General features: G+C 41.4%; 1 protein-coding gene across 1 annotated transcript in view; it reads left to right on the top strand.

Annotated features, from left to right (window-relative positions):
* cdk18 (cyclin dependent kinase 18) overlaps positions 1-18,602 on the top strand; it is a 36,083-nt gene extending 17,481 nt beyond the window's left edge. Inside the window, exons 3-16 of the mRNA XM_070842168.1 lie at positions 6,522-6,658; positions 8,747-8,878; positions 9,649-9,705; positions 10,685-10,799; positions 11,484-11,578; positions 12,264-12,326; positions 13,061-13,184; positions 13,653-13,773; positions 14,894-14,991; positions 15,094-15,199; positions 16,555-16,597; positions 16,711-16,801; positions 17,615-17,692; positions 18,413-18,602. Coding sequence (XP_070698269.1) covers positions 6,522-6,658; positions 8,747-8,878; positions 9,649-9,705; positions 10,685-10,799; positions 11,484-11,578; positions 12,264-12,326; positions 13,061-13,184; positions 13,653-13,773; positions 14,894-14,991; positions 15,094-15,199; positions 16,555-16,597; positions 16,711-16,801; positions 17,615-17,692; positions 18,413-18,447 — 1,295 coding nt within the window. The 3' untranslated portion in view covers positions 18,448-18,602. The remainder of the gene's footprint in view (positions 1-6,521; positions 6,659-8,746; positions 8,879-9,648; positions 9,706-10,684; positions 10,800-11,483; positions 11,579-12,263; positions 12,327-13,060; positions 13,185-13,652; positions 13,774-14,893; positions 14,992-15,093; positions 15,200-16,554; positions 16,598-16,710; positions 16,802-17,614; positions 17,693-18,412) is intronic.
* The last annotated feature ends 1,627 nt before the right edge of the window (positions 18,603-20,229 follow it).

The following is a 20,229-nucleotide window of genomic DNA, read 5'->3' as shown; positions in this document are numbered from 1 at the left end:
AGCTCACCTGAGTGCTGTCACATCTATTAGCTCATTGTTTTGACTTGATGGTAACTGTACACCCACTGTGTGCTTCCTCTTCAGCATCCAATCGCTGACGGACACAGTTAACAACTATCTAGTGAACATAATGGAGCGTTTATGCTGCACTGAGCTCGACCACAAACAGAGCTAAGAGAGAGGGAAGACTGGACTGACCACACAGTCTGCTTAATGTGTTCAAATTCCTGCAAAGCACACTTACAATGCAATGTAAGTTAAAATGTGCAGTGCGATATCATCCAAATGTAAGGGAGAGAGGGATACTGGCTATACAGTAGCATTGGAATTAGGAAATTATTAGATTGAGACATTTTTCTTATAACTTCGCTCCTGTGTGAGGGATTTCAGCTTTTGACTAGGTGGCCACGGTGGCTGACAAAACCGTTTTATAACCAATAAACAGCAGGTTAGTTAAGCATGTTCAAAGTCCTGAGCCCTGAGCTCTATTTCCTTGTGTCTTTTCGTCCCTGCATGAATGAACAGCTCACAACTAATAATAGAGCACAAACTGCAATCCCGCTCTGGGTTTTAATACCAAATACAAAAGCCTTCCTTCCTTCCGTGTCTGTAGCAGACCCTCACAGCTTAACTGGGGTTGTTCCGGCTACGGCTGGTACCACCACCGCCGCTGAGCCACTGAGGATCAGCAGGCTTCAAAGGGAAATGAGGGTTATGCGTGGATAAGTAGGGGTTGATAATGCAAAGGAACTGAATGCATTCGAAAATAAGGTTTTTGAGTGTCTCTGCTTTATTATGTAGAGTTTGACTTTGAAGATAGTACAAAGAGATGGAGCAACAATGAACTGGGTGGATACACACTGTAGTTTGTACCTTTAGCCACCAGGAAGGTTAATACTTTCATTCTACAGGATGTCATCACTGTGCATTGTTGTTCATGGCTAGAAAGCTTGATGGTTTAGATTTAGATTAAACGCAAATAAGCCACTAAAACGTGCAAAATCAATACGAGGAGAGAGAGGTGGATCGTGTGGGATGCAGGGTCACGCTAGGTGTACTGCAACTGTAATGCTTGTGCAATTGACTGTGAGCCGAGTGCATTACAACGTACGTATGATGGGCTGTAATTAAATGGTTTCGTCAGACCTGCTAAAACATTTAAGTCAACTGATCAAAATCGTGCGACTAAAGCTTCTGCCTCCTGCGTGGACACAGAGCTCAGTTAAGTGAGGCTGTTTTTCAGCTGCCTGATGGAGAAAGGCAGCTGGATATGTAGTTTAACCCCCCTAGAGTACACGTGTCTGCATCCCTGTCTGCTCCTGAAGGTCATGAGTGAGGTAACCAGAGAGAGAGAGAGAGAGAGAGAGAGAGAGAGGAAGAGAGGAAGAGAGGAAGAGGGGGACAAAGATATGGAGATAAACAACTAAATGAAGACGAAATGGGACACACAGGGAGAAATCTGCTGTTACACTCCTGTTTCTCTCTTTTCTTTTTTGCTCCCTTCTCTCCATTGTCAGCGATTGTATCGTGCTCCCACGACCTTATCCACAGCATTTGTTGCTGATCAGATGGAAAACATCATCTGCTATTTATGCAAGTATATAATCATCACATACCCAGAGCCCCTCTGTGGCAAGAAGGTATTTCACAAATGGTCCATGTATTTTTTATGGTTGGATCCAGTGAATATATTAAAGGTAATGGTGTGTATTTTTAAGGAATGATTTGACATTTTTGGAAATGTGCTAATCAGCTTGATTGCAGAGAGGAAGCAGGGAGAAAACGTACCTATCAGTATCTCTAAAGCTCCCTAAATGTAAGTTAGACTTGGTTTGTTTAATCTGTCCTCAAACAGAAACCTACAAAACAACAGTTTGTGGCTTCAGGGAAAGTTCCATGCTGTAGCTATTCCTTAAAATATTGCAAAATATTTGTTTGTTTACAGACTACAGACTTAACAGACCAGATATGAGATGATTAGCCAGCTTTGGATGTGCTGGTAAGTGGATATAAGTGGAACTAAAGCAATCGTCTCCAGCCTCTAGTTAGGTATGATATGAGCGTGCTGTCAAGCTTCTTATCTCACTCTTGGCAAGAAAGAAAAGCAGAGCTGTCTTGTAATTGTGAAATGTATATAAAGATTTTGACCACATTACAATTAAATTAATTAAACTTAAAAGAAATCCACAACTTCAAGTCATTCTTTTAGCCACATCACCTAACAGTATGCCAGAAATGTATTCATACTTTATTAATCTTATTATTAGTATGTCACTCCATGGTCCTGATCAAAGTTGTCCAAGATAATTAATTAGATTAAGATTAAGACAAGGTTATTAAAATTGGGGCATATGACGCTAAGATGTGACAATATTGATTTTGCTATATATTATATATTTTATTTTACATTATCTGTCCTATGATATCTCTGCATGAGCGTATCAGGCTGTTGGTCAGTGGTCAGTGTTGCAAATCAATGAGTATGTCTGCCTTATGGCAAAACACCTTGAAATGTCAGGTATCTAATTCTCTGGATTAACCATTAACAGACATTCCTACAGATGCAGAAGCGTGCATACAAATCTTATGGAATATACAACTAATTTAACGTTGTCAGATACATGAATTCCCTCATGTCGCCTCTCGCTTTTAAAAACAAGAGCAGCTGGATCAAACTAACAAACACAAAGAAAGTCAATCAGTCTCAGATCACTGAGCACAATGAACTCATTAGCATCCCCCCAAGGCTGCATGTACACACAAATACACACAACTGGATACAGTTACACATGAACACAGACGCACATTTGCAATGTCATTACTGCTAGTCTCGTCAGATGTTACTGATCATTTTAGATTCATGCAAACACAGGTGTGCTCATGTGTGCACGTGTTTGTGAGCGCGTGTGTCCTTAGGGGTAGCCAGGATTTACTACCTGACTAACAACTAATATTTTACATTAGGCAGAATCCCCTTGTTCACTTTCCATGTATAAGTCCATTCAAAGCAGTTTTGTTGAGCTCCCACATGAACGTGCTTGTGTGATGTTGAGAGTAATCACATAAGCCACCGCGACACATCACAGCTCTGATGGGATCCTCCTGTAGATCACAGCTGAAAACCAACAGTCTCTGCAGAGAACGCGCCACAAGCAGCGAATCCTGATGAAAGGATTAACAAACAAATGATTTAAGTCAGTTCTATGTGGGTTACTGGAGTCTTCAAATGATCACACCCTCTGGCTGCACATGCACAAAGTCACAAAGCCTGCTTATTACCAAGCAGGTGAGATAGGCTTATCTTGGTTATGTGGACTGGCTGATGTCCAAATCACACAGCCATTAGCTTTTACAGGAAAAGCACCACTATTCCAATCAATCTATCTCATCTAACCTGCTGGACCACATAGTTAAAAGTACCCAGCAGAGTGTTCTCATAAATAAACAAAGTTAAAGCTGCTGTAATTCTTTTTTTGCCGGCTGGGGGCAGTGCAACATGCCCCCAAAACAAAACTGACACTTTCTCACCTTGCCAAGGTTTGATGGTTTAAGTGTTTGCACACAGACGCCTCATTACACATGTTTCTGTCTGATGTAATGTAATGTTTCCTGGTTCATATATGCACTGCCCCTACTCTCCTTCTGGCTGTCTTTGTGTCTCCACCACCTACTGAGGAAAAAATGTATTTCTTTAGCTGCTAAAAACTCAATTCTGTTCACTAACTTGTCCGTCTGTCTGCTGTTTGGTGCTCGGTAAGCAGCGTACAGTGGGTTAATCGAGCTGCCTGCTGCTGCTGGAAACAACGCTGAGAAAGTGTACGTTCACACTAGGAGCATCGCCTCGTACATTCCACATATCCATTTTACTCATTGCTCATTTATTAACTTGATTAGTTCGGCTTTATGTTGATTCACCAAAACACACAAATGCACATTGTTGATTCTTAACAAATGAGCTGAATACATTTACAACTACCAGATGGGTGGAAATTAAATGCTGTGCAGACATTCCCGGTCACCAGAGGTGAATCCTTCTGATTTTGGTGATCCTCTTGAGTTTTCGTTTAGCCACCATGAGCTTGGCATGCTTGTGGTTTTGAGAGAAATATCTTGCAAACTATGGGACAGATTGCCATGAGATTGAATCCAGAGATTCTTGTTTCCCTCCGAAGGAACTGTAACCCCTTACCGTTTCCTCCATATGTTATCACTATACATATGTGCATTACTCTCCGACTTACAGTAAAATGTGCAACACTGTGCTGTAAGATGATAGATAAATGACCTTGACATCTTGAGGCCTGTGCACATTACTCTACACTTTACTGCTTTTTGTATTTCTGTTTAGATGCTAAACTGCATTTCACTTCAATACCTGCAGGCCACTATGTGACACTTTGATTTAAGACCAAATACCTGCAAAAAACTAATTCTATTCCCATTTCCCTCAGATGTACTTTGCACTTGATCAGAAAATGTTAGCATGTTCACAGACTTAACTAAGATGATGAACACGGTAAACATACCAGCTATATATTAGCAAAGATTGTCATTGTGAGCACGGCTGCATGCATTTAGCTCAAAGCTACACTGTGCCTATGTACAGATACACAGAACCGCTAACCGCTGCCAGCTTGTAGGTTTAGATGTGTGTGATGCTCTCAAAACATAATCCTCTGCCATTAATTGTGAAACTTATTCCCCATCATACTTTCAATACTGGGCATCACATTAGTGCATCACACAGCAAGAAGGTTCTGGGAACAAACCTGCTGGCCGGCAGGTTTGCGGCTTGAGCTTTGAACCTTTCTGTGTGGAGTTCGCACTGTTATTCTGGCAACCAGTCCAGGGTGTACCCCGCCTCTCACCCAATGGAAGCTGGGATTGGCTCCAGGCCTCCATGACCCTTAAGGATAAGTGGTATAGACAATGGATGGATGGACCTCCAACGCTTCTTTCTCTCCTGACTCCTCTTTGCCTTCCACTGTAACCAGTTTCTAATCGAAATGTTACAAAAGCACCGTGTGGTGTGCCATATTGGATTGTCCTTTTCCTAACAAGAAGCCTAGGAGGCATCCATCCATCCATATTTCACAGCAGTAAAGCACCATGTGTGTGTGTGTGTGTGTTTTACTGTCGCTTTTACTGACCCTAATTAGCAGCATGAGATCAAAGGAGCGCTGTAACTGTGATATTCAAATGACTAGCAAACAGGTTGTCACCCCCCCCCCCCAGCTCATTTAGACTGTCAATCAATCTGACACAAAGTGGCCTATTAGAATCTCTCTGTTGGCCTTTTAAACTCATCCAGCCATTTTGAACTCTGCGCTTTAGCCCTCGTCGACCTGCCTTCTTAATAATTTTATTGCCATTGACATACAAGCAGCTGCTTTTATGAGTTGTCGCTGTGTGTACATGTGTTTAATTGATACAACATGGTTGAATTTCCTGTAACCATAGGCGACATAGTTAATATTAATGTTTCAGTGTATAGTGTAAATGTGTGTGTCGACGGGGAGGCTTTAAAGACATATACCAAACTTCCTGAGTCCTCTCACCATTGTCAGCCACTTTCCTCGTGGAAACAAGGAGTTAAAGCATTTGTGCTTCACTCCAGGAGGGAACGATTGCAACACACACAGAAACTTGCTGAGAGACTGCTGGTAAAATGGAGACACATCCATTCCACACTTACTTGCCATACCAGTGAGGTGGCACAACGCTCGCCATTGAAATGAGAGATCAAACTGCAGCTGAAACCTCACAGCAGGTAGCATTCAAAAGATACCGACCAGGCATCAAACACACATCACATGCAGTGTGGTATGATGAGGATCAAAGTCCATTCTTCCCAGCACTGCAGTGCTCAAAGTAGAATTAACACGTTCATTTCTGCTGCCTAAACGACCATCTGCTCTGTGCTGTTATTGAGCCCCGTCTCAAACCTTTTGTGTTTGTGTCCGTACAACTGTGCAGGGTTCTGAAATTTCTTGGAGAAAATGCATACAGCCAAACGTGATCAGTCTCGGTCCGTGTAGTCTCCATGTGACGTCACTGTGGCTGCTGTAGCCCTGAAGTGTAGTTACATATTTGACTGGAGACATGTCCATAAACAGTACAACCTCCTTTTAGCTATGTTTTGGTCCCCACCAACTCCTGAGAGAAGTATCAAATGATGGACTTCATTCATCAGGTATTCCCTAACGCTGTCTGCTGTTTGATGATGGGCAGGTGGTGGGTTTTTAGTGCGTTTTAGCCAAAAATAGCTACCTGCTGAGGTTGATGTGAACAGTGAAAATCAAAGCAGTAAAGTTATGGACATGAAGCCAAATGGGAATAAAATGTGTCCTCGCTGTTATGTTTGCTGCAGACAAGACTCTTCAGTGGTAAACATGTAACCACAGCTATTAATGATGCCTGAAGCTGTTCTGAAAGTGTGCGCTGGCCCAGCACACCATTATTGGTCATTTACACGTCTGTGCATCTTCACATGTTGAGTAACTGTGTTTCTCCACTGTCAGGCCTTACTCCAGACAGGCTGGGTCCTCCATCTCAAGATGTGAGCCCGGTGAGCCCTGAGCCAACAACACCAGGAGCTCAGTCTCCGTCCCACCTCCACTATCACAGCAAGGCCCAGCACAGACGCTTCTCCATGGAGGTGAGTAGAGGAGTGCCAAAGAGCAGCTGTGGGAGGATATAAGTTAATATGACAGATGAAGGGTTAATTAATAGGCATACTGTTTGCTGTTGCTGCTTAGCTTTTTCTCTATAACAGTTTCCGTGTTGCTGATTAAGCACTGAGAGGGGAAAAAAAGCATCAAGTGGCACAAGTAGTCAGATCGCCTGTTTAAACTTTTCCCAGGAGTCAGTTCACCATTTCTATTTCTGCCAGCTCAATGAGATGAGTCACCTCAGAAGCTACGATCCCTCCCAAGAGCACCAGACTTTTTATTGGAGATGTGAGAGAGTTCACAGTTCCACCTTTTCAGAAAAGCATCCCATGGGGCAAGTGTGATTCACTCGGAGTCTTTCTCATACTCCGCACGATTTGTACCAGACAGTCTGGAGCAGCAGTGCCAGGGGGAAGTGGGTTAGTGCTCAGCAAGGACTTGGTGCTGTCCAAACAGAAATAATGGTAGTACAGTGAGAAGGCTGGGAGCTTAGACAATGTGGATAGCTTCATTGAACAACCATTAGAAATGCACGTCCCTCTTTCTATTAAAGGGGCTTACAAGCTGTATCTAATGACTGTGTGGTTCAGTAATGGGTGGTGTGTGACACCGTCTGCTCAGCTTCCTTTTTGGCTAGTTGATCAGTTCAACCACTTATCTTCTGGAAAAGAGTTACAGTGCATCCACACCCACATCTATTTATTAACTCATTCACATTTACATAAGCCCTGACCTGACTTATTATTGTAGCCGAGCTTCATTGATTACTGACTTCTTAACATTTAACGCAGCCTCATCTGAGGACTGCGCTGGTGTAAACAGATCGTGAGGTGTCAGCATAGCTCCCCCACCTTCAACCTCAGCAAAGGTCTCGTCAAAGGCTTATTAAGTGCCATGGCATGACACTTTATGGATCTTCTCACTCTCTAACAAGCCATCAGTTTTACACTTATAGTAAGCAAATTACTCAGAGAATGGAATCAATCATTTTTAAAGAGTAAAAAAACATATCAATCATCACTGGGAGTAGTCGTTTTTCATACCTAACGGTCCAGAAATAGAAAATGAGACAATGTGTTTTGACAAACAGTGAGCTTAATGTTGCACATTGGACCAAATGAATGATCATCAATGTCTGAGCCCAGTGACAGCCCACAGCCCTGTCCTCACTGTCCTCACTGTCCTCACTGTCCTCACTGTCCTCACTGTCTTCAATGTACCTGTAGCTACCTAAGATCTATTCAGTTGCTGGATGTAGTTTACTACTAAGCTAAGAAGTTACAACATGTAAAAATGACAAATAATTACAAACAAGCAAAGATTTACTGGAAATCCTATTTTTCTCTGGATAGCTGTTTCCTCCTTCCTCCAGTCTTTATGCCAAGCTGCCTCAATTTCACATTTCACTATGTCAGCTCCTGGTAAGACAGCAAGCTTACTTTCTAAAATGTGTGAATAAAGTGTTTTTGGTCAGGCTCCTGCAGCTGCTAACTAAAAAGACAAAAACAAGTGTATGCAAGGGGATCCGCACCAGCCAAATGGAAGTTTTGATTAATGAATTATTCATTAATGCTTTGTTCAATTTCAATTTAAATCTGTGTACTGACAAATATTCAAAACTAAATACAAAGTCACTGTAGCTGCACATGTAAACCAAAAGCAAATAGACTTATAAAGTACAAAAATGCACTTCAGGTCTCTGTATCCAGCTGTATTCATAAAATAAATGTTTAAAAGTATGCCTGATTACAGTGTGGTACATGTACATACATGAATACCACAGTATATTTGCAGTAATGATAATAATGGTAGGTATTGGTAACTGACATAAACTAAGCAGCATAATATTATTTAGCAGTTTAAATGAGCAGACTGGAAGCTGTTGGAGCGTCGTTCTACGGTGGCCATATGGTATGAGGTTCAGTTGTCAGTTTAAATGATTCAATTAAAGGTTCAATTATGAATGAAGTTAATGTTTGTACTAAAGATTTATAGTCTAAAATTGTGACCAAACTCTACATCCAGACAGACAAACAGATATGATGTAAATGCTGGTGTCTGTGGATTTTGTGCAGGATGTCAGTAAACGCATGTCTCTGCCCATGGACATCCGCCTGCCTCCAGAGTTTCTGAAGAAACTGCAGCTGGAGAGTGAAAACTCACCGCTGTGTAAACCTCTGAGCCGCATGTCTCGACGTGCTTCACTGGTTAGTGTTCTATCTGTCTATCTGTCTGTCTGTCTATCTGTCTGTCTGTCTATCTGTCTATCTATCTATCTATCTATCTATCTATCTATCTATCTATCTATCTATCTATCTATCTATCTGTCTATCTGTCTATCTATCTATCTATCTATCTATCTATCTGTCTGTCTGTCTGTCTGTCTGTCTGTCTGTCTGTCTGTCTGTCTGTCTGTCTGTCTGTCTATCTATCTATCTATCTATCTATCTATCTGTCTGTCTGTCTGTCTGTCTGTCTGTCTGTCTGTCTGTCTGTCTGTCTGTCTGTCTATCTATCTATCTATCTATCTATCTATCTGTCTATCTGTCTGTCTATCTATCTGTCTATCTATCTATCTATCTATCATGTAGTAGTAACTTACATATGTTTTAACCGTTGGCCTCTTGTTTATTTCCAGTCTATGTGATGAATCAGTGAATATCCTGCTTCAAATTACAGAGCATGTTTCCTCTCTGTAAATTACTAATCGTCTTATCTTGCCGGCCTGTTAATATTACCATGTTGTTTCTGTTATGTTAATTTTGTAATGAGTCCGTGATTTTCTGTGAGACCCCCCCCAGTTATCCATTAGTGCATTTGTTTCCTGTCAGGTTGACAGAGTAAACAAGGATGGTGCTTAATTAACGTAAGCAATTATAATGTATGCAAATGTGATCCTTTGACTGTTCTAAGGTCTAATCAGAGGGGAGAATCATGACAGCGAACACAAAAACAATGTTTTTCTTTTTGCCTGTAGTCTGACATAGGCTTTGGGAAACTGGAGACATACGTGAAGCTGGGCAAACTGGGAGAGGTACGTCTCTACCAATCACACACACACTCACCAGCAGTGGTCGGGTGGGCTGGAAATGGCTGATGTGCAGCACAGTGAGAGATGAGCGCTTGAAGCTAAAGGGATCTTACAGATAAGTTATCTCTTGACGTATCTCTTGTGACAAGAGTCAAAGGAGGAACAACACACACAGCTTTGTTCTCCTGCTTAAGGAAGATGAACTACACTAAACCCATGTGTTCATGTTCTTGTAGTAGTTGTGCTTTTCTGGCGCAGACTTGTTGCACCCTGTAGGATCACAATGTGTGGTCATGCTGCAGATGCTTTCAGAGTGCTCAATGCTGCCACTGCACTTTAACGCCTCACCATGTATCTGACAGCAGTTACTGCTGCAAGGAGAAAGGAATGATTGAAGATAGAAGATATCTGCTTTAATCTCAGTCACAAGGCTCAGCGGCACATTACATGGCATGTGGGAACGAGCAGAGCTGCTTTTGTTGTTAATTATCGTAATCTGTGGTTCATCAAGGGTCGGTTTGGTTTATATGCAGTGCAACACATGATGAAATTATTTCTGTTCCATTTCTTAACATCTGTGAAGATTTGCAGCAGATGATCTACATTTATGGGAACATCAAACTGAACTACATAACAGTAGAAGAACTGTAGAAGGATTGCAAAGCCACAATATGTGAAGGATAATAAAGATGAGGCAGATGAGCTGGAATCAGAAACCCCATCAGTCAGATACCAAAGAAATAAATACACATTTTATTAATGAATTAAATCAACATCTGTCTCAGACACTTCCGTTATGTTGATGTAATATTTTGATGTTGCTTATCGAAGATTATGAGAACAGTAAACAGATGCCAGTCAAATTAACTGAATTATCCTATTGCTATTAAAGAAAGCCCCATCTAGTATATAGTAGTATCAGAGTGTCACCTACAGTTAGGTGTGTGTGTGTGTGTGTGTGTGTGTGTGTGTGTGTTCACAGGGGACATATGCCACAGTGTTCAAAGGGAGAAGCAAACTAACAGAGAACTTGGTGGCGTTGAAGGAGATTCGGCTGGAGCATGAGGAGGGAGCACCGTGCACGGCTATCAGAGAGGGTACACACACATCAACAAACACACACATACCTGCTGCCTTCAGGGGGATAATAACTCTACTTTAGGGAAGAAGGAAGTGACTTTTTGATCTGCCACTTTCACTTAAACATACCTTAAAGCACGTTTAGGCATGGGTCCTGTCGCTTTGTCACTTTGCATCTGAGCTTGGCGTGTGGTTAATTCATAGGAACACAGCATTATAATGCCCTAGAAGTCCTTAGTTTATGATTTTACTAACTGCTGAGAAAATCATCCAGGAAAACCACCAGAACAATACAAAGTATGTGTTCTACAGATAACAAGCTGCTCTGCCTCTTTACCCCGCACAATCACAAATCTGTCATATTAGCTTCCATTAAGACTGACATTAGCTGCACACAGAGCTCATGTACTGGGCATGTGCTGCTGCATTAACAGTGTTAATGTTTGTCAGACTATCATTATGACACTTGCTGTATGATAGTATTGCCTATATAAGATCACACTGTACAGACTAGGAAAAGGTTTCACAAATGAAGTCATTTGAGTTGTAGAAATCTACCTACTCTAATTTATTCTGACCTTTATTATCATAAACCTTGGGCAGACCTAAGCTGTGTCCTAAATCCTACTGACAGACAACACAAATTCAAACCAGTCTTAAATCAGCCAGCTCACCTCTCCTCCCCCCCTCTGTCCACCCAGTGTCTTTACTGAAGAACCTGAAACACGCCAACATCGTCACGCTGCATGACATCATCCACACTGACCGCTGCCTCACTCTGGTGTTCGAGTATCTTGTGAGTAAGAAAATGGATCGTTCCCCCACTACTTAAGTCTCTGCAATGACTACCTGCGTCTGTTAGGATTGATTTTAAGGTTCTTTTACTTGTTTGTTAAGCTTTAAATGACCTTGTTCCTCCCTTCATCAGAGATTTTCTTTCACTTTATGTTCCAGACAGATCATCAAGGTCCTCCACCGTTTTTCTTTGAAATGTTCCTTATGTGTTGTTCCTTAAATACCAGTGAGAGCGTCTAAACTGTGGACCTCACTCACTACGAGAACAGCAAACTCTGATGGTATTCTAAAAAGCAAAAGGAAAACTATTAAGTAAAGTTTTTAGTGGAGCCGAGATGAGAAGTTGAACACAGACGCAAAGCAGCTTCACTTTATTCTTCAGTTGAGGAATACATGTTGCTGCACGTATACACCCAAAATGTCATTCATCATTCACACGACAGAGAGACCTCTATGCATACAGTATTTTTATCCCTGGTATTTATTTGATTCTACTTTATTATTGTTTTATGGTTATAGTTTTGTTATGTGAAGCATAACAGAGCTGCAGGTTTGCTGCATAAATAAAGTTGAGTTGAGTGCATCAGCAATTCAGCATATAGGTGTTCAAAAGGTGTTGACCTCAATTACATGAGAGGATTATGGGTATTAATTAGAGTAAACACAGTGGCTGTTGTGTCTTCCAGGACAGTGACCTCAAACAGTATTTGGACAACTGTGGGAATCTCATGAGCATGCATAACGTCAAGGTGAGCCACACGCATCAGATGTCAAAAAGCATTGACCAGAGAGAGGGACTATATGGGTTTACATCTGTACAAATATATAGAATTAATCCACAAAATCCATATTTTGATTCATGGAAATTCACTGCAAATTCACATTGTCAGGATGGAGAATCAGCACAAATCCAACAGAATCAGAGTGAAACAGTAATTTATCTCTTGGTCCCAGGTTAGATGTTTCCTGTTTTTGTAAAACATTTACATTGGAATAAAATGTAAAATACTGGAAATAGAATCAGTATATACTAATGCACTTACTTTTTCGTTTCCAGGTACTGCTTTTGTTTAAATTAGGATATGAAGTAACTTTTTATTGTGTAGCAGAATATTTCTATTCTGACTAAATACTGTAGATAAGATTGTGGAAGTACTTTCAGTAAGTAAGTGTTTTCAAATTCTATTCAAAGCATCAACATTTCTTAGCTAAATGAAGTGATATATTACCTGTCCCGTTCCCTAAGTAACTCATCTGTGATATAATTCATTGGGTCAGTTCCAGGCCCTCAGGGGACAGGAGGAGTTAGAGGGGTTAGGGGAGATGAGATTAGGAGGGGGAAGTTACCATTGATTTGGCTGATAAAGGTCATAGGTGAGAGGTTCTTTCCCAACAACAGTAGTTTTAATATCCATATTCCATTATAATCACACAGACAGAGGTCTAATGTTTGAGCTTCATCACTTTCATTTTCCTCCCACAGATCTTCATGTTCCAGCTGCTGCGCGGTCTGTCCTACTGTCACAAGAGGAAAATCCTCCACAGAGACCTAAAGCCTCAGAACCTGCTCATCAACGACAGGGGCGAGCTCAAACTGGCTGACTTCGGTAGGCAAAATGGAGCACTCACATCGCACACGCAGCATACACTGACAACAACAAATGCAAATGTGTTTGTAAAGGCACTGACACTTGGGAATAGGATAGCATGCTTCTTGCCACAATCGCCTTCCAATTATATTTTACTGCCACTTGGAGATCTTCTGCCCTGATTACTTTAGCACCCTTGCTTCCGGTATCCTAGCAACTGTGCCCCTCTCTCTACGTTTTCTCGTTTTTGTTCTGGAAGTGGGTAGATGAGCCCACCAGTTTTTTCCTGACTATTTTCCACCAGTTTTGACTAAACACAACATGTGAGCTGATAGATGGACTATTCCACTGTTTCATAAAAACACCTGTGGAACAAAGGTAGTGCCAAAGTGATGCAGAGCGCCTTTGCACAAACAGCAGACATCCTGAAATAGCCTCACCAAAGCCACTCTGCTGTTACATGCTGTCATGTGTTGTGTCGACCAGGTCTGGCAAGGGCCAAGTCCGTCCCCACTAAGACCTACTCCAATGAGGTGGTAACTTTATGGTATCGGCCCCCTGATGTGCTGCTGGGCTCCACAGAATACTCCACACCCATCGACATGTGGTGAGTGCTTGATATCACAAACTGTGTTAGAGCAAACACTCTTCTTTACGCTGTTATGTTCTATAGTCGCCAACATCTTAATGAAAATAGTAGCTAGTTTATTTGTGCAGACTCAAAACATAACGTACTGTTGTGCATATTTTAGCATTTTTAGTATTTTTCTGCTTTGTAAACCTTTCTATGGGAGCTGAATGTGAGGTATTTCAAAAAAAGAATTGTGTGTTTAACATGCACTAAATACACCATCTTTGATTTATCAAGGTTCAAAGTGACTAAAATGGAAGATTGTGTTCTTGGTTGGGCAGAGTATCATTTTTATAAGTCTTAATATTATATTCACTTGATACTCTGGTGCCAGAGGATTGCCTACTATCCTGTTAGTTTCTATTTTCATCACTCTTACAGTAACAAATTGTATTGTTAGACATACTGCGTCATATTGATGTTTATGAACAATCGTGTTGGCAAGTTGATAACCAAGATGTAAAAGTCCATATGAAGGTCAGGAAAACGGTCTAAAACGACTGTAGTCTCAGTCTGGATCTGAACAGAGCTGACAAGCTGAACCTCAAAGCACATACAGTATGGCCCCAAAACACTATGTCAGCCTGGTAACGAGCACTGCTGCTTCCTTGGTAAATTAGATGAATGTCAACGGCTTGAGGATCGTCCAGGATTTCCATGAATCATGCGTATCTATTAAAATCTCTCAGGTTATTTGCAGAGATGAGTCATTAGCCACACAATGGTGTGCAATTCATCCACATTCACGTTCCTTATGTGTTGCTGCTCATTAGCAGTTTGGCGTCGTGAGAAAGCCCGCACAGCTCTGGTAAATCACTGAGGAGTAACTGTGGCTCTCTAGCAACACGACGGCCTTTTATGAGCTCACCTAGCTACATATCCTGTCGTCAGACCACAGGGCGCCTCTCCAACACTGCATCCCGGATGGAACAAAAGGCTGCACTGTGCCCACTCACAGCATTCGTGTTTGCACTTATGATCAGCGCTCTTTGAAGTGTTTGTCGAACACGGCCTCAACGAGAGTTCTATAACGTTAGAGGACTCTTTGTTGTTTGTTCCTCTTCCCTACATCTTCATCTCCTTCGTCCTCCTCTAGGGGTGTGGGCTGCATCCTGTACGAGATGGCAACAGGTCGTCCCATGTTTCCTGGTGCCACAGTGAAGGAGGAGCTACACTTAGTTTTTAGGCTCATTGGTAAGATAGCAGCACACTATGATAATATCTTACAGGCCAGGCTAAAGTCACGTCACTTCTGTGTCCAGTGAACATACACGTACTTGTTTCTTTGTCTTCCAGGCACTCCAACAGAAGAGACTTGGCCTGGTATCAGCAGCAATGAGGAGTTTAGGTCCTACCTCTTTCCTCAATACAAACCTCAAGCTCTCATCAACCACGTGCCCAGGTATCACGAACAAACCGCTCTGTCTGTGCAGCAGTCTGAAGCAGCAAAAAGAGCCCACGCCATGCTAGCAGCTCTGTGAGGCTGTCACCATGTTAACAATGCCAACAATGTCAATGCTAACATACTGATGTTTGGCAGGTGTAATATTATTTTGTTCACCATCCTAGTTGAGCTTGTTAACAGGAATGTACAGCTAACATTGATGGGGATGTCAGTTAGGTCATTAACCTTTGGACAGGTAACAATTCTGACCTGATGGTGGCATCTCATACGTTGATACAATTCACCCTGAGAGGGGCGTGAATGTGTGAACCAAGTTTCATGGTAGTCCTTCCAATATCTCACTCAAAATCAAAAATGTGAACCTCATGGAGCGATAGAGAAAAAGTCAGCTATCACCAAAGTCATTAGGATTGATCCTCTGGAGACCACAAATGTGTGTAGCAAATTGAATGGCAATGAGTCCAATAGCTGTATTTAGTATTTCAGTCAGAAATGCTAGACTCACATCATAAAATGGCCAAAAATGATTCCTCGGTTGCTCTCTTTGAACCTACAGATAATTAAAAGAACCCAGATGTGTTCTTTCCCCTGAACTATTGTCCTTCTACACAAATGAATTCAGGGTGCACTGATGGCATGGCCATACTTATTTCCTCTAAAGCCTTCTTTATAAAACAGACCTGCAGAGAAGCCGAGTATTTGGCCTGAACACAAGCTCAGAAAATGGGCGCAAAAGTGGTTGTTTGGAGCTTATTATTGATAAGACTAAAGGAATTCTCATTTGCACCAAGCAGGATTTCATAACAACTTGTTGCAACTGCTGAAAGTTTTAAATGTCTTGGTACACTCCTGGGGTGCCAGCTAAGCTTCTTTAAAAATACCAGCTGCACACAACAGTTTTATCTTCTTAGAATACTATAAAATATAAAATAGTTTACAAATCTGTGACAGAGTTTTTTCAAATATTACACTTGAGATGATGACCCTCGGGAGGAAGCTGGCTAGAACAGATAGCATGGTTACTGGAATTATGGAATTATTGGAAGCTTCAGATGACTTGTACACTGTCAGAACAAGAGGTGGAATAAATGATCACCCTGACTGAGATCTTTAGGCTCTATAAGTTCCTTCAGCAACCAGAAGTACTTTAGGTTGCTGTACTTAAACTAGTTTTTTAAGTGTAATCAATATTTTCAAATCAAATATTTTGAGCTAGAAATCCAGAGCATGTTGGGATTATTTGGAAAAAGAAACTTCAACCCCTTGAATTTACTTTCCTTGTCAGTATCAGCATGTGATTCTTCCCTGAACAGTCATAGTACACGCTGAGCTTCCTCCTTTGTCTGCATCAGGTTGGACACAGAGGGTATGGACCTGCTGTCTGCGCTGCTGCTGGTAATGAGACAAAAACACAATGGCCTTCACTCGCATGGATATGAGACAGAAGTGAGCGGTGATTCAATGATTTCAGAAGCCGTTTAATCAGCTGCTTCTCTGTTCTGTTACAGTACGACACCAGGAGCAGAATCTCCTCTGAAGCTGCTCTACGACACCCCTACTTCCTGAGTCTGGGTGACAACATACACAATTTGGCAGACAGTAAGACATGCTCACACACACACACACACACAGAACTACACTGTGAACACACATTTACAGCGTCCTGGTGGTATTTCAGGTCCATAGCTCTTTTCAGCTCTTACTGTAAATGTGCACCTTTGCCATCTCAGTGTCAAAACATAGTTGAACTGTGTTTTTTTTAGTCAATCCGCAAAAAAGATTTGCACTGAAAAAAGACAGAGCTCAATCTGAAAGTGCCTAATATGTAACTTTGCAACACAACCTATCATAAAATTTCAAATATTCTCTCTTAAGATGAACCATAAAGCCAAAATATATTTTGTTCAGCAGATCTGTATTACAGAGCGACTACAAGTCAGAAGTCAGTGATTCGAGGAGCAACCAGCTCTGAATGTGCAGCACTATGGTCTCACACACCTTCAGTTACATTTCTTGCATAATTTACATGTAATGATCTCAAGCCTAAAAGTGACTGCAGTCTGTGCTCCAGGCCAAGGCCATAGAAATATTTAACCCTATGTAATGTTCCAAAAGAAAGAAGGCCTACATATAATAGCAGGATTTCCAAATGTGCACTTTACAGATGTATACTTACAGTGCAACAATAAAACCTGGTTTGCTGGTTGTGAACGGTGCACGGTGCCAGAGTTTAGTTTTAAACTGTACAAACTGGTTATCACATTTGTACGTTTGTCTTATTTTGATGTGAAGCAAGGACCTCGAGCTTCAGCACATGTGACAGTTTTTCATTCCTCTGTCAAAGCCTTGAGTCAGTGCAGAAGTGCACTCTTCTTTCTGTGCTCCTAAATCTCTCTCCCCTCGTTGTTTTAGCTGCTTCAGTGTTTTCCCTCAGAGAGGTGCAGCTCCAGAAGGACCCAGGCCACCGCAGCTCAGTGTTTCAGCCTTTAGGTAAGGTTCCTGCCACACAGCCTCACAATATGCTGTGACTTTACCACAAGCTTTGGTCAGGTCACAGTTGTTAGGAGCCACTCATGTGCTCACATAGTGAACGGCTGTAATACAGCAGTACTGTTCTGTAAGTTATGGATGCACAGTGCACAGTGTTTTTCCTTATATTCTTATAGTCAATAGTTATAAGACTGACAAATGAAAAGTTCCAAAGCAAATGAAACTGAATATTTATGTTCCTGACCACAACATCTGAAATGCTGAAGTGTCTTCAAATGTACTTTGCTAATTAGTGAAGCTCTGCAAGATGCCAGACTACTAATTTTGTTTTGTTTATTCTGACACGAATAAAAATACCACAGAGACTCAGGGGAAGTGAAAAGAAAATGAAAGTAAACAAGGAGGTGTCTACAACTTCTGCACAAAGTACTGTCAAAAAAGTAATTCATAATATGCTATTTATGTACTCTAATAAGCTCTTTGCATACTTAATAAGTCTCACTATGCCTCTAGCTGCCCCTGCTTAGGCTCATGGAAAGTCTTAAGACCTGGCTTCATAACATTTATCTTAACGAGGTTACATGGCAAAAGGTCTTGTAATGTAAAAGCATGAGGCATTGCTTCTCACAAAATATACTGTTTGTTTCAATTGGTGCTTTTCTAACACTGAATAACCATCGTTTTGAAATAAGTGTTCAATCTAAATTTGCCTCTCTTCAGGTCGAGGAAAGAACCGTAGACAAAGCATCTTCTAGAGGAGGAACAGAGACACAGAGGGGGAGCTGTCTTTTCAGACCGCAGCACAAAGGCCAACACAGCTGAGCACAGCTTCACCTACATGCACACACCTGCATGTAGACACAAACTCACGTGCACTCACTTATTTCCACGGCAGCTGAACATGGAGACACAAAGCGTTTCTGGAAAATAAACTTGTGCTGCACTTGAAATGAGCTGAGCTGAGGTACACTCTCCCTCCACTCACACATACGTTACATATTTGCACACATTTGCACAATCGGCGACGCTGAACATGCTGCCATTACTTAATTGCACACACCAGAGATTTATAAGTATCCTGCTGACATACATGCATTTCAACCCAAGAAAAAAATACGGCCCTAACTCAAACCGCTCTGCTCTGATATCCTGTACACATACAGTATATATGTATACTATATACACGTACAGCTACCACATCTGGAACAGACAAACTGTTTGCAGGTGTAAAGAACTAAGGGTTGTGGTGCGAGTGGGGGTCGGTTCGGCTTTAAGTAAAGTCTAATTAGTTCAATTTGTTGCCAAATTTGGTTAAATGTTTAGGCTTGTCACTACACCAAGTTGTTTAGAGATACACTCTGATTTTGTTAGTTCGTAAAATTTCCCCCAGCTCAACCGTGACAATCCAGTAATTTGGTGCTTTCAGGGCCATGGCTAGAATTTTAGAAATACTGAGGTCCATGAACACACCCTTCACCACCTTCAAAAGATTATTACCAGAAACCAAAGAGGTTTCTAATTTATTTTGTCAACATTATGTAGATTTTATTTCCTGGAATGAAAGCCTTAATGCAAAGAGTAAAATTCTGCCAATAGTGATGTGTCGGTACGAGCCAGCTCCTCTAAGTGATCCTATATCGGTCCAGTTAAATACGATCCAGAAGAGTCTCACCTTTCTAATAACATTAAGACCCAAGCAATTTGAGACTTTTGTTGTGCTGGTCACCAACATATAAAACAGTTCAATGCAAATAAAATGCCCATGTGTGATATGTTCTGATGTTTTCACATTATGTAAGGTTTTCATGCCAAGCATAATGTAGATTATGGTGTTCTGGAAATTATGAGGTTCAGTATAGTTACACTGATTACTCATTGAAGTGTATAGGCACAGGCACCAATCATGGGTCACTATATTGCCTAATGTAGCTGAATTCTAAAAGCTAGGAGTGGTACTAAATAAAGAGCCATTTGAGTGCTGGAAGAGCCAAATGATCTAGGTCACTAAAAACAGAGGGAAGTGCCACCACTACCAGCTGAAAAACAAAGTCAGGGTGTGTATCTTTACAAAGACTTAGAGCATTTAAACTATTTTTGTCTCTGTTACAAATGAGTTTTTTTTAAGCAGCAGATTCTCACGATGAGACTGGGGGCCTCTAAAACAAACAGTGAAGCTGTAAGCTCCTAATGTACTTTAGCTGATGCATAATGTTATGTTGGTCAGCCACCTGGATATGTCAGCGAGCTGGTGTCATTACAAAACAAAATCAGATTCGTCCCCTGATGAAATGATTCGATCCTCGTCAGAAGACCAATGTGGCAGCTATGGAAGTTGTACATACAGAAGCAGTCCGGACGTTTAAAAAGTAGCAACATGCTGTTCGTGTATGGTGCCTCCACTCACAGGAAACAAACACTGAACTCTCCATAAAATCTGACTGCATCATGAATATACAGTGAAGCACCATTGTGAAACGGATTCATGTTGACAGACTTGCCTTGCTGAAGCGCCCCCGTGTTTGGACTCAGTGTGGGGG

Source organism: Pempheris klunzingeri, chromosome 2, assembly GCF_042242105.1.
Source record: "Pempheris klunzingeri isolate RE-2024b chromosome 2, fPemKlu1.hap1, whole genome shotgun sequence".
Lineage (NCBI taxonomy): Eukaryota > Metazoa > Chordata > Actinopteri > Acropomatiformes > Pempheridae > Pempheris > Pempheris klunzingeri.
This window is presented reverse-complemented; position numbering and strand designations above follow the sequence as displayed.